At 44.3% G+C, this 15,178-nt stretch overlaps 1 protein-coding gene across 7 annotated transcripts in view; it reads right to left on the reverse strand.

The window, feature by feature from the left end:
• LRRC34 (leucine rich repeat containing 34) overlaps nucleotides 1-15,178 on the reverse strand; it is a 431,531-nt gene that overhangs the window by 256,760 nt on the left and 159,593 nt on the right. For 5 of the 7 annotated variants that reach the window (XM_078666059.1, XM_078666060.1, XM_078666062.1 and 2 more), the window contains 4 exons: nucleotides 11,853-11,906; nucleotides 10,813-10,881; nucleotides 6,471-6,524; nucleotides 3,617-3,676 (listed from right to left, as the gene is read on the reverse strand). In XM_078666059.1, coding sequence (XP_078522185.1) covers nucleotides 3,617-3,676; nucleotides 6,471-6,524; nucleotides 10,813-10,881; nucleotides 11,853-11,906 — 237 coding nt within the window. The remainder of the gene's footprint in view (nucleotides 1-3,616; nucleotides 3,677-6,470; nucleotides 6,525-10,812; nucleotides 10,882-11,852; nucleotides 11,907-15,178) is intronic. The other 2 variants (XM_078666064.1, XM_078666063.1) reach the window with 1 other exon arrangement.

Consider the following 15,178-nt stretch of genomic DNA (forward strand, 5'->3'; position numbering starts at 1 on the left):
TTACAAAAGGCGCTGCCTCTGGAGGTAAGTGTATATGGGTGGTGCGCACCTGGTTAGACGGAATGATACGTGCTGTTGTCAATTTCGGAGGGGCTTTGGGATTGGTAGGGAACAAGGAGGCGGAGGTTGGCAATCGGGTGGGCACCGCTTCATAAGGAATAACCAGAGTAGGAAGATTTGAGAGAGCAGGTGTCGGCGGGCATTGAGTTGTTACGACATGGGTTGAGGATTTCATGAGAGATTCAATGGAGTGCTCCAACCCCGTCAGCTTCTCCTCCAACGTGTTGATTTTGATCATCAAGGGGTGTATTAAAGTTTCGATCAGATTCTCGATCCTAGTCAGAAGGGCCTGATGAGAAGATGGTAATAAATCGTCCGAGATAGCAACAGGTGGTGAAAGGAAGGACGAATTAATTAGAGATGGTGTAGAAGGTTTATCAGATTTTTGTCTTTTGAGAAGACTCCCGTTTTCTTTGTCTTTGTCCCCATCAATCTTCCTTTGGGCAGGTATGACCGTGAGGGATATTTTATGGGTATCAGGGAGGGATTTCAGCTCCCTTGGGCATGGTAACGTGGGAGAAAGTGCTGTAGGGGCATACTTAACCCTACACAAGCTATTTAAGTCATTCAGCCACGCATAACTAGGTGAAGAATATGCAAATATATCATCAGGGATTTTGTCGAACATATCCCCTGTATTGGGCTTAGGCATAGTTAGAGAAAGTACTGATCGGAACTTTACCTCTCGACGGACAAAGGGGGTGGCCCGTCCCCGTCCTCCTCGGTCCGATGAGGGCCGTAGAGGGCCCGCCCTTTGCCCGGGCTTAGCCCGGCGTCCCGCTCGCGTCCCGCGGAGCTGGGGTGATGCCTGCTTTATGCGCCGCCCGGCGCGATGGTGTGGCGTCTGGCCACAGCAGAGGGAGCCTGGGAAGTGTCGTTTGCAGCGCCCCCCTCCGCACTGCTGCCGCGCTAGATGACCACTGCGGCGGCTGGAGGGAGGCGAAGAGAGGCGAAGAGTGGTCGTCAGGGGTCAGGAATCCCAGGGTCCAGGGTCCGCCAATAAGGTGAGCTGGAGAAAATGCTCACGAGCCCCTGCAGGTTGAAATCACTCACAAAGCCTTCTCACGACTGGATTACATACTGGCCCCTGTGGGAGAATTACGAGATATACATAAGGTGGAATACTTGGCGAGAGGCCTCTCAGACCACTCGCCCATGTGGCTTACAACGAGCACTCGAACGCAGTGCCCGGTAGGGGAATGGAAGCTCAACCCATGGGAATTAAGGGACCCTCAGGTTGTTAAAGAAGTTTGGGTGGACTCTGAACTTTACTTTAGCGAGAACGTGGGGTCAGTGGACTCGGCCATTACACTGTGGGAAGCCTAGAAACCGGTACTGCGAGATAGGGCCCAAAACATCATAGCTTATAAAGAACTGAAAGAATGGGAGGAGATCGCAGGGCTTGAATCCCAATTACTGCAGATAGAAACACAGGCTAGGGCAAGTAGCAGCCCATCATTGCTGCGCAAACTACAACTTCTCCGATGGGAGTATTTCGCGTTGGCCAAAAAAGACACGCAACACGCAATACAAGCCATGCATCGAAGCCTATATGATGCAGGTGACAAGAAGGGACGCCTGCTTGCATCGCTTAGTAAGAAAGATTAGAAAGCAGGTGGGTGGCCCAGATACAGTCGTAAAACAGCCAAACGCACAATACTCCCATAGCATTCGCCAATGCCTTTGCGGAATATAACGAAAATTTCTACACACGTGACTTGGCAGGACCTACACGCAGAACACGCAATTCCCGAAGTTAACAGATAACAAGTCACAGATGCAAAAGAAATGTTGACAGATCAAGGCGCTCCTTTGTTTAAAAAATGATGAGGCAAGTCTGTCACGTGTTGGGTGTTACTCATATACGAATAGTCGCCTATCACCCCCAAACTGACGGTTTGGTTGAGTGATAAAATGCCAGCTTGAAAAATACTTTTAAAACACTACTGAACCTCGATATGAGACATTGGTAAGATATGCTACCCTTGGCCTTGTTTGCTATAAGTAGCAAAGTCCAAAGGAGTCCAGATTATTCACCATTTGAACTCTTATACGGACGCCAACCTAGGTCTTTAATACTCATGGTGAAGGCAAATGGGAAAATGGAGTGCACAACACTAAACCTTTGCCCGAGTATGTAGCAAGGCTACAGACACATCTAGGTCAGGTACAGAGTATGGCGAAGGAAAACCCGGAATAGTCCCTAATCCAACAAAAAGGACAATATGACAAAAAAGCCAAGAAGAGGGAGTTTGCTGTGGGAGACTATGTTTTGATTATGATTCCATCATCCGATCATAAACAACTGGGTCAATGGCAGGGACCTCACAAAGTGTTAGCTAAAGTGACCCCAGTCACCTATCAAACTGAACTAGATTCCTGTAGAAGAACCTCCCAAATATACCATAACTATCTCCTCAATAAACGAGAAGGCCCTTAACCAGTGCTGACAGAAGTATGAGTTTAAAACGAACCTCTCTACCTATATAGTATAGATCCAGATTTAACCCCCTCCCTTAGACAAGATTTGATAAAGCACATACAACCTCATACCAAGGTCCTCTCTAATACCCCAAGTAGCGCCATCGCAGTTAAAATGCTATCCACACCCCGGAAAACGGTAAGACTAAAACCATACCATATACCATAAGCTTGTAGAGAAGTTGTAAAAACAGAAGAACAACAAATGTTACAGAAAGGGGTTACTAAGCCTTCCACCACTGAGTGGAGTTACCCAATTGTGCAGGCAGTCTTAGACACCTTGAACTCCTATGGGTTAAAAGTTAATCCCAAGAAAGATCTATTAGCTGATGAGTCAGTCTGTTAAATATCTGGGATATTTCCTAGGAGGTGGACACATAAGGCCACAACCTGAAAAGGTTGGGGCCATTTCAAAGATTCCTATGCCTAAAACAAATAGAGAATTGCTAGCCTTTTTAGGCATACAAGGTCTATAAGCGTTTCATATCTCGGTTTTCGCAAGTGGCTACCCCTTGACTGAGATTCTAAAAAAATCCAGCAAGACAGGAGCAGAGTTAAGATCACCTTCACCTAATCTGATCAATGCTTTTAATTCCCTCAAACAAGCATTGTTTTTTTAACCAGTTCCCACCACCCCCAACTATGAAAAACATAGTTCAAACTGATGCTTCAGATAGAGGGCTTGGAGCTTTACTATTCCAACAGGATGAACATGCGAAGAACACCCTATAACCTATATCAGTAGGAAACACTTCCCCAGGTAAGGACAGTATGCAGCTATTGAAATAGAAGCTTTGGCCATTAACTGGGCCATTAATACATTACGATAATATTTAGAGGGCAGCAAGCTTACACGCTTTACTGGCCCTGCCCTGTTAGAATGGATGACACAAAATAAAAGTAAAAACGATTGTGTCCTTAGAAGGTTTTTGGCCCTTGAACAATTTCGCTTTCAAACCCTCCATCATAAGGGCACTTAGCAGAAAACCAATGCACATTACATATCCCAATATTCCCATGAGGGTTTTCTTGGTACCAAGAAAGTAAGCAAATGAAGATGTGAGGATTTACATACCTGGGGATCCTCTCCTGCTGGTTATCTGCCTTGCTGTCCTCTTGCTGTAGTTCCTCTATGCTGTAATACGTGGAAAAAGAAAAAAAGGGAAGTTAAAGAGACTGACGAATCAGTGAACAGACTTGTTTCTTTAAACAGACCCGCGGAGCTAACCAATGAAAAGGCGACTGCGGAAAGAAAATGGAGGCGCGAACCCTGGAAAAGGGGAGAAGAAACCTGGCCGCGAGATCCTGAGAGGACAGAACAAAATCTGAGGAAGGAAGAATTACCCGGGATTATCCTGCAAGGTGGAAGGAGTGCCCACCTCGAAGGGAGACCGCTGAGGAAGCCACCAACCCAGAGAATCTTGATGGACCCAGTCTGGAGGTGGATGTCGAGTCGAGCCTGGAGGAATGGTGGATTGCCCCAGAGGACGCTGACAAGCCGCCGCAACTCTGGAGAATTGCAGCAGAGCAGGTGAGTATCCAGGCCAGATTTTGAACTTATTGAGAGGGAGGAGGAGGGAGTGGGAAGGATACGGGACACAGGCGGTGTTGGTCGAGGGTGTATTAGCATTGTGTACCCTTTTCCAAGTCAAAAATCTGAATCCAAAAGGAAATGCCTACATATAAATAAACATACGTACAGAATAAGGACTACAAGTCCCAAATTGCTCCGGTCAGAAAAATATAAAGAAAAAGGAGACTGAAATCTCTATTCTTTCCTCACCAGAAGGGATTAAGACAAATACCGTAAAAAGGGATATTACGTTGAAAAACGCAATGATTAGACTTTCCTGAATAGTCCCAAGGTAAAGGATTATATTATATATATATCATGATTATTGTATTTAGACTGTCATTATATATTTTGCTAGTTTAAAGAAATTCAGATCTTTGATGACTGGCAAACATTAGCCTCTGAACATGTTTTACTATTGATTGTAATTTGGGGCTTCTTTTAAATTACATGGATTTAACCAGTAATAATCTTTTCATATGCAATGTTAAAGAAAGACTTGCAGCGATAGTATGTTTACACTGTTTGTTGCACACGTGACACTGGAGGTCACCACCAGGGGGTGGTGATATTCTTCAACAAAAGTATATAAAAAAGCATTCAAATTCTGACTATGTTGCAGTGTGAACAAGGGCACCTTTGCCCGAAACGCGTCGCTGGTTCTGTGGGATTTGTTAAATAAATAACATCTTGCTGTCTTTGCTGGTCCGTCCCTCTACTTGCTGGCGTGGAAGCGGTGTCTGCGAGCGCAGAGCGTGCTGAGGAGGAGCTTTGTTTCCATATATATATATATGAGGTATGTAAAGTTCCAAGAAGTCCGTGAGCGCAGCAATAAACCCACACAAGCGAACAGGAACGAGCGAGACCCAAAGCGTGGTGCAAAGTTATTTTATTCGATTTTTAGACCCAGCACCAGTCCGCCATGACGCGTTTCGGCTAGAGATAGCCTTGATCACATGATATATCAGCAAAGTGGTTCCTTTCCCCCCGTGTGGCGCTACATAGTGGTGCGTCGCTCTTGCGGCTGAACCAAGCCGCTTCCAATTTCAACAACGTTTTTTTCCAAAAGGAAACAAATGAGCCGCAACTCCAGCCAATGTTCTTTTCAGACAAGAATGATTTATTTCCTTGTTAGGACAGACATAAACCAACGCGTCTCGGTAGCTCCGTCCACAGAGAACCGTGAACAAGGTAGACGGAGCTACCGAAACGCGTTGGTTTATGTCTGTGCTAAGAAGGAAATAAATCATTCTTGTCTGAAAAGAACATTGGCTGGAGTTGCGGCTCACTCGTTTCCTTTTGGAAAAAAATGTTGTTGAATATATATATACTAGCAGCCGGTCCCGACGTTGTCCGAGTATACACACGCCCACAACGGAGTCCTGTGAACGCTTGTTTTGCAGGATTTCTGCACCCCCTTTTTGTCGAATGCCCGTTGAATGCCGCGCCGATTGCTGTATGGCCACGCCCCCACATGCCCACAACGGAGCCCTGTAAACGCTTGTGTTACCTGATTTCCGCCCCCAGCACAACGCACACGGCCACAAGGAAGTAGTAACACGTAGCGTTGGCCACGCCCCCACATGCCCACAACGGATCCCTGCAAACGCTTGTTTTACCTGATTTCCGCCCCCAGATTTTACCTGATTTCCGCCCCCAGATTTCCGCCCCCAGCACAACGCACACAGCCACAAGGAAGTACTAACACGTAGCGTTGGCCATGCCCCCACATGCCCACAACGGATCCCTGCAAACACTTGTTTTACCTGATTTCCTCCCCCAGCACAACGCACACGGCCACAAGGAAGTACTAACACATAGCGAATGCCACGCCCATCGCTGTATGGCCATGCCCCCACCACAACGCACAAGCACACGCCCCCAGCACAACACCCCGAGCAGAACGCCCACGCACACAAGGGACTACTTTGCCCCTAAGGTTCTTTTACCCTTCGAATGTATATGGTGGCCAGCTGTATAGCCTATGTCCATCTGCTGCAACTGTCCTTTCCAATCCTGTATTGGGTGTTGTGATTGGTGCTGTGGTTCCTGAGATTACCCGCCTCAAAGGTTTGGGCTCCCTCTTTATTATATTAATATAGGTATATATATATATATATATATATATATATATATATATATATATATATAATAAATCTCATCTGATACTATTATTTTCTCATGTATGGAAGGGAGGTAAGAAGGTAACATAAAGAAGGGGCGCTTCTAATCCTTTATGTCTAATGAATGGCAGATCAGTCACACAATCCCCTTCGGTTGCCTTCACTGGTACATTACTTGTTTTCCTACCTAACCACCAGATGTGTTATTGATAGAAGCTGGAATAGTTACTTACTGCTCGTTTCTTTTTTCCGCCGAGAATCCGGGTAAGACAGCCACATCCGAAGACCTAGAAGGAGGAAGGAGAAGACAGAAATTCAATATTTGAAGAGATTTTCATTAACATTTACATATATCAATATCGCAATACTTGAATATAAGACAAAATTGAGAAACAAATTAAAAATCCTCGCCTTTACATCCGGCCCAGTCTTCCAAAAGTACCAAAAGTGGTGTCAGAATTGTGATCTGGAAGTATGGAGGTGGTGGTGAAGAAGATGGCTGAGAGCTCTGAGAAGCTGGAGCGGGCAATGGAAAGGTTTCCCAATACAACAGCAAAAGATCGCGAAGCAATACACAAGGCCCTGACAACACAATATACAACGCAGGAGAAACCCTTGAAAGATTGGCTGATACCCAAGGACAACAGAGTGGGAATACTGTGATCCCTCAGTGGTTCAGCAAAAATATGTGAGTGGAGAGGATCCATATTTGTTCTTTAACAATATCGAGAGCATGGCACAGGCTGCAGCCTGGCTGGCTGACCAATGGAGGCAAAATCCAGATCCTTTGTTAACGGGAGAGTTATAATCCGCCTGCCAGGCTTCAAATCCTCAGAGCACTATCACTATACTGAGATAAAAGGAACATTCTGGAAAGCTTCGGGGTTCACGATGAAACCTATAGAATAAAATTGCATCACCTTAAAGAAGGATCCCAAGAAACACCCAGGGCATTGTATTACAGTATGAAAGACTTAACTGGCCACTGGTTATAACCCCTCACAGCAACTAAGGAGGAAATAATGGAAATTATATACCTGGAGCAATGCCTCACCTCTCTTCATTCTCCCATACAGAAATAGGTAAGAAAGAAAACCCATCTGACTCTAGTACGAGCTGTTGAAAAAGCTAGCCCCTATCGTCAAGCTCAGGAACTACAAAAAGGGAGGGAGGAGTCAACCTGGAGAAGACCAAGTTCAGTACCTGTTCGTCATCTTCCTCCCCCTTCGCAGAAAAAAACAGAACTTGTGACTTTATTGCCTGTTCCTGTATTACGGACTGCTATGCCTCAACCACAAGGTTTCCAATGTGGAGCGTGATTCTGCCCTCTTAAGGAGGAGCCCCCGGAATCAGGAATGACACGAATCCTATATATATATTGCTGCAAGGAAAAGTCCTCCTTACCATTGTGAGGTATCCTTTAATGATGTATCAGTTACTGCCTTGGTAGACACCGGATGTCTGAAAAGTGTGATGTAGACCCAAGCCTTACCCCATCATGCTGGTCAGACTCATGAAATAAAGAATATTGTGGACATGGGGATAGTAAAGGATACCCGGTAGCAGAAATACGCCTACAACACAGAGATCTGACGGTTGTTACCCTCAAATGGGGTCTCATACCCAAACTAGCAGGTCCTATGATCATAGGAAATGATTATCCTCATCTCAGTTCTTGGTGAAAGATACCTAGGAGGGAGATGATTGGTGGACTACAGCTACTTTCTCTCAAGTGGATAACCACAAATGGGAACCTGTCAAGCAGAGAAAAAGTAGAAAACAGCAAAGGTAGGAAAAGGAATGAATCCCTTTAAAGGTCTTTTCTAATCAGGTTGAGGATTTTTTCTGGGATTAGGACCACAATTTCAGGGCAGATTAAAGGGAGAATTCCTCATTCTACGAGACCTGGCGTGTAGCAGTCGATCAGGAACACCAAACAAAAGTAGGTCCCCAATTCTATGTGTAGAACGGGTTGTTGTATGGAAAAGGTGTCCCTTAGGATCCTGCCCAATTATTGATCACCACCCCTTTTAGGGATAAGGTCCTCTTATTGTTCCACGGTCACCTTCTGGGAGATAATTTTAGGAGGGAAAAACGAGCGGGATATTTTAAATAAATCCTACTGGCCAGGTGTTTCTCAACAAGTACAAAACTAATGCAAGGAATGTCCTACCTGCCAAATGTTTAGCGGATATAAACTGCCCGGAGTAGACATTATGCCATTGCCTATAATAGATGTCCCCTTCATCCGAGTTAGCATGGACATCATAGGCCCTCTCTTACCCCCTAGGAGTGGATATAGGTATGTGTTAGTACGCACTTACTATGCCACCCGTTTTCCTGAATTAATTGCTCTGCTCATTCCCAATATTATAAATGTAGCCAACGCGATGATGGATGTGTTTGCTGTGGTGGGTTTCCAAAGGAAATTTGACAGATCAAGGGACCCCTTTGTTTCCAAAAAGATAAGGCAATTCTGTCACGTGTTGGGTGTTACTCATATACAAATAGCGGCCTATCACTCCCAAACTGACAGTTTGATTGAGCCATATATTGGCACATTGAAAAACTATTTTAAAAAACAACTGAACCCCGAAATGAGACATTGGAAAGATATGCAACCCTTGGGCAATGCTTGCCATAAAGAGCAAAGACCAGAGCACTACAGGATGTTCACCATTTGAACTCGTATACGGATGTCAACCTTGCTCCGTTAGACATGGCAAAAGAAAAATGGGAAAATGAAGGGGATGACACTAAACCTTTGCCCAAGTGTGTAGCAAGGCTGCAGACACATCTAGGTCAAATACAGAGTCTGGTGAAGGAAACACCAGGAACATGCCCACATCCAACAAAAAGGAAAATAGGACAAAAAGCACAAAGAGGAATATGACTGTGGGAGACTATGTTTATATTATGATTCCATCATCAGATCATAAACTACTGGGTCTGTGGCAGGGACCTCACAAAGTGTTAGCTAAAGTGAACCCCATCACCTACCAATTTGAACTAGACTCCTTTAGAAAAACCTTGGAAAAACATCATAACAATCCCCTCAAGAAATGGGAAGGCCCCCTACCAGTGCTGACAGGAGTACGAGTTAAAAATGAACCTCTCTTCCTAGATAGTATAGATTCAGATTTAACCCCCTCCTTTAGACAAGAATTGATAAAGCACATACAACTCTGTGCCGAGGTCTTCTCTATTACACCAAGTAGGACCAACGCAGTTGAACGTGCTATCTAGGCCCCTGTGAAAACGGTAAGACTAAAACCCTACTGTATACCGGAAGGTCATAGAGAAGTTATAAAAACAGAAGTACATCAAGTGTTACATACACATGCGGGTTACTGAGCCTTCCACCAGTGAGTGGCGTTCCCTGATTGTGTTAGTGCCAAAACCGGATGGCTTAGTCTGGCTCTGCACAGATTTCAGAGAAGGAAAATCTCACAATTCGACACAGATCCCCCTTCCTAGTGCAGATGAAATCATGGACCAGTTGGGAGAAGCTCAATACATCAGTACCCTCAATTTATGTAAAGGATTTTAGCAGGTGCCCCTCTGAACTCACCCAAAGAAAAAACAGCTTTTTCGACGCCAGAAGGCCTGTACCAATTCACAATATTGCCCTCTGGCTGCATGGCGCTCCTGCCACGTCCCAATGGCTTATGAACAGGGTTCTACTACCCCACGCTATGCATTCCGCTGCGTATATTGATATCATTATATACAACCATACTTGCAGCCAACAGATAAAGCATCTGCAGCAGTCTTAGACACCTTCAACTCCTATTGGTTAAACGTTAATCCCAAGAAAAGTTTATTAGCTGCTGATTCTGTTAAATATCTGGAATATTTCATTGCAGTTGGACAAATAAGGCCACAAACTGAAATGTTTGCAGCAATTTCAAAGATTCCTATGCATAAAACAAAAAGTGGATTGCGAGCCTTTTAAGGCTTACTAGGTTCCTATAGGCGTTTCATATCTTGTTTCCGCAAGTGGGTACCCCTTTGACTGACCTTAAAAAAAAATCTGCAAGACAGAAACAGAGTTAAGATACCTTTCACCTAATCTGATCAATGCTTTATATTCCTTCAAGCAGGCATTGTTGTACAAACCGGTTCTCACCAGCCCCAACTATAACAAATCTTTTATAGTTTAAACCAATGCTTCAGCTACAGGGCTAGGAGCTGAATTATCCCAAAAGGATGAACATGTGCAGATCGCACTATAACCGATATCAGTAGGAAACTCTTCCCCAGGGAAAGACAGTATGCAGCTATTGAAAAAGAAGCTTTGGCCAATAAATGGGCCATTAATACATTACAATATTATTTAGAGGGCCGCAAACTTACACGCTGTACTGACCATGCCCCGTTAGGATGGATGGCACAAAATAAAAGTAACAACAATCGTGTCCTTAGATGGTTTTTGGCTCTTCGACCATTTCGCTTTCAAACCCTCCATCGTAGGGGGGAGTCAGCAAACCAAATCAGATTACCTATACCGATATCCCCATGAGAGTTTTCTTGGTACCAATAAAGTAAGGTAAGGGGGCGTGAGGACTTACATACCTAGGGATCCTCTCCTGCCCGTTCTCTGCCTTGCTGAGCTCTCGCTGTAGTTCCTCGACACTGTAAGACCTGGGAAAGGAAAGAAAGGAAAATTAAGCAGACTGACGAATCAGTAAAAGAGACTTGTCTCTTTAAAAAGACCCAAGGAGCTAACAAATACAAAGGCAACTGCAGAAAGAAAACAGAGGCGCGAACCCAGGAAAAGGGGAGAAGAATCACAGACGCAAGATCCCAGGAGGACACAACGGAATCTGTGGAAGGAAGAAATGCCTGGAATAATCCTGCCGAGTGGAAGGACTGCCCACCTCAAAGGGAAACTGCTGCTGTATCCACCGGCCCAGAGAATCTCGATGGACCCAGTCTGGAGGACAAGGACATCGAGTCGGGCCGGGAGGAATTGTGCATATCCCCAAAGGATGCAGAGTAGCCGCTGAAACTCTGGACAGTTGCGGCAGAGCAAGTGAGTAGCAAGGCCAGATTTTGAATATATTGAGAGGGAGAAGTAGGGAGTGGGAAGGATATGGAACACAGGCAGTGTTGGTGGAGAGTGTATTAGCACAGTGTATGCTATCCCAAATCAAATATCTGAATCCAAAAGGAAATGCCAATATATAACTAAAAATACGTACACAATAGGGACTACAAGTCCCAAAATGCTCCGGGAAGAAGATTATAAAGAAAAAGGAGATTTAAATCCCTATTGTATCCAAACCAGAAGGAATTAAGACAAATACATAAAAAGGGAAAATACATAGAAAACTGCCTTGATTAGACTTTCCTGACTAGTCCCAAGATAAGGGATATATAATGTATCTTTTTTCTTTTCTCTTCTGATACTTTTAGTTTCTCAAATATGGAACGGAGGAAAAAAGGGAACATAAAAAAAGGGCGCTTCTAATCTTTTATGCCTAGTGAATTGCATATCAATCAAACAATACCTTTGTGTTGCCTTCACTGGTACGTTACTTGCTTTCCTACTTAACCACCAGATGTGTTGGTGATGGAGACCTCTAGGTATTATCTCTGATATAGTTACTTACTGCTCGTTTCTTTTTTCCGCCGAGAATCCAGGTAAGACAGCCACACCCGAAGACCTAGAAGGAGAAAACGAGAAGACAGAAAATCAATATTTGAAGAGATTTTCATTAACATTTACATATATCAATATCGCAATACTTTGACTATAAGGCAAAACTGAGAAACAAATTAAACATCCTCACCTTTACATCTGGTCCAGTCTTCCAAAAGTGGTGTCAGAAGTGGGATCTGGAAGTATGAAGGTGGTGGTGAAGAAGATGGCTAAGAGCCATGAGAAGCTGGAGCGGGCAATGGAAACGCTTCTCAATACAGTAGCGGAAGATCGAGAAGCAATACACAAGGCTCTGACAACCCAATATACAACACAGGAGAAACCCTTGGAAGATTGGCAGATAACCAGGGACAACAGAGGGGGAATACTGCGATCCCTCAGTGGTTCAGCAAAAAAGAGTGAGTGGAGAGGATCCATATTTGTTCTTTAACAATTTCGAGAGCATGGCACAGGCCGCAACCTGGTTGGCTGACCAATGGAGGCAAAATCTAGATCCTTTGTTAACTGGGGAGTTATAATCCACCTGCCAGGCTTCAAATCCTCAGAGCACTATCACCATACTGAGATAAAAGGAACATTCTGGAAAGCTTCGGGGTTGACGATGAAACTTATTGAATAAAATTGCATAATCTTAAAGAAGGATCCCAAGAAACACTCAGGGCATTGTATTACAGGGTGAAAGACTTAACTGGCTACTGGTTAAAACCCCTCACAGCAACTAAGGAGGACATAATGGAAATTATATACCTGGAACAATACCTCACCTCGCTTCATTCTCCCATACAGGAATGGGTAAGACAGCAAACCCATCTGACTCTAGAACGAGCTGCTGAAAAAGCTAGCGCCTATAGTCAAGCTCTGGAACCTAAAAAGGGAGGGAGGAGTCAACCTGGAGAAGACCAAGTTCAATACATGTACGTCATCCTCCTCCCCCTTTGCAGAAAAAAAACAGAACTTGTTACTTTATTGCCTGTTCCTGTATTACGGACTGCTAAGCCTCAACCACAAGGTTTCCAACGCGGAGCGTGATTCTGCCCTCTTAAGGAGGAGCCCTCTGAATCAGGAATGACACAAATCCTGTATATAATGCTGCAAGGAAAAGTCCCCCTTACCATTGTGAGGTATCCTTTAATGATGTACCAGTTACTGCCTTGCTAGACACCGGATGTCTGAAAAGTGTGATGCAGCCCCAAGCCTTACCCCATCACGCTGTTCAGACTCATGAAATAAAGAATATGCAGTGTGTACATGGAGATAGTAAAGGATACTCCTGTAGCAGACATACGCCTACAACACAGAGATCTGCCAGTGGTTACCCTCAAAGGGGGTCTCATACCCAAACAAGCAGGACCTATGTTCATAGGTAATGATTATCCTCATCTCAATTCCTTGGTGCAAGATACCTAGAAGGAGGGAGAGGATTGGTGGACTACAGCTATTTTCTCTCAAGTGTATGACCAAAAATGGGAACCTGTCAAGCAGAGAAAAAGTAGAAAACAGCAAAGGGGGGAAAAGGAATAAATCCCTTTAAAGGTCTTTTCTAACCAGGTGGAGGATTTTGTCTAGGATAATGACCGCAATTTCAGGGCAGCTTAAAGGGAGGATTCCTCATTCTACTAGGCCTGGCGTGTAGCAGCCGATCAGGAATACCCAACAAAAGTAGGTCCCCAATTCTAGGAATGACCTACCTGCCACATGTTTAGCGGATATAAACCGCCCAGAGTAGACATTATGCCATTGCCTTTAATAGATGTACCCTTCATCCGAGTGAGCATGGACATAATAGGCCCTCTCTTACCCTCTAGGAGTGGATATAGGTATGTGTTAGTACTCATTTACTGTGCCACCCGTTTTCCTGAAGTAATTGCTCTGCCCAATCCCAATATTATAAATGTAGCCAACGCGATGATGGATGTGTTCGCTGGGGTGGGTTTCCAAAGGAAATTTGACTTACCAAGGGACCCCTTTGTTTCCAAAAAGATGAGGCAAGTCTGTCACGTGTTGGGTGTTACTCATATATGAATAGCGGCCTATCACTCCCAAACTGACAGTTTGGTTGAGCAATATAATGGCACTTTGAAAAACACTTTAAAAAAAACTACTGAACCCCGTCTCAACAAGAACAAATCTACTGCAAGGAATGTCCTACCTGCCAAATGTTTAGCTGATATAAACAGCCCAGAGTAGACATTATGCCATTGTCATTAATAGATGTACCCTTCATTCGAGTGAGCATGGACATAATAGGCCCTCTCTTACCCTCTAGGAGTGGATATAGGTATGTGTTAGTTCTCATTTACTGTGCCACCCGTTTTCCTGAAGTAATTGCTCTGCCCAATCCCAAAATTATAAATGTAGCCAACGCGATGATGGATGTGTTCGCTGGGGTGCGTTTCCAAAGTAAATTTGACTGATCAAGGGACCCCTTTGTTTCCAAAAAGATGAGGCAAGTCTGTCACGTGTTGGGTGATACTCATATATGAATAGCGACCTATCACTCCCAAACTGACAGTTTGGTTGAGTGATATAATGGCACTTTGAAAAACACTTTAAAACAAACTACTGAACTCTGAAATGAGACATTGGGAAGATATGCAACCCTTGGGCCTTGCTTGCCATAAGGCGCAAAGTCCAGAGGACTACAGGCTGTTCACCATCTGAACTCGTATACGGATGCCAACCTAGCTCTCTGTTAGACATGGCGAAAGAAAAATGGGAAAATGAAGGGGACGACACTAAACCTTTGCCCCAGTATGTAGCAAGGCTGCAGACACATCTAGGTCAAATACAGAGTATGGTGAAGGAAATACCTGGAACATACCCAAATCATACAAAAAGGACAAAAAAGCAAAGAAGAGGGAGTTGAATGTGGTAGATCATGTTTAGATTACGATTCCATTATCAGATCATAAACTACTGGGTCTGTGGCAGGGACCTCACAAAGTGTTAGCTAAAGTGAACCCATCACCTATCGAATTGAGCTAGATTCCATAAGCAAAACCTCCCAAATACATCATAACAATCCCCTCAAGAAATGGGAAGGCCCCCACCAGTGCTGACAGAAGTATGAGTTGAAAACAAACCTCTCTTCCTACATAGTATAGATTCAGATTTAACCCCCTCCCTTAGACAAGAATTGATGAAGTACATACAACCCTGTGCAGAGGTCTTCTCTATTACGACAAGTGGGACCAACGCAGTTGAACATGCTATCCGCCCATCAGTGAAAATGGTAAGACTAAAACCCTACTGTATACCGGAAGGTCATAGAGAAGT

Source organism: Lissotriton helveticus, chromosome 11 (assembly GCF_964261635.1).
Source record: "Lissotriton helveticus chromosome 11, aLisHel1.1, whole genome shotgun sequence".
Lineage (NCBI taxonomy): Eukaryota > Metazoa > Chordata > Amphibia > Caudata > Salamandridae > Lissotriton > Lissotriton helveticus.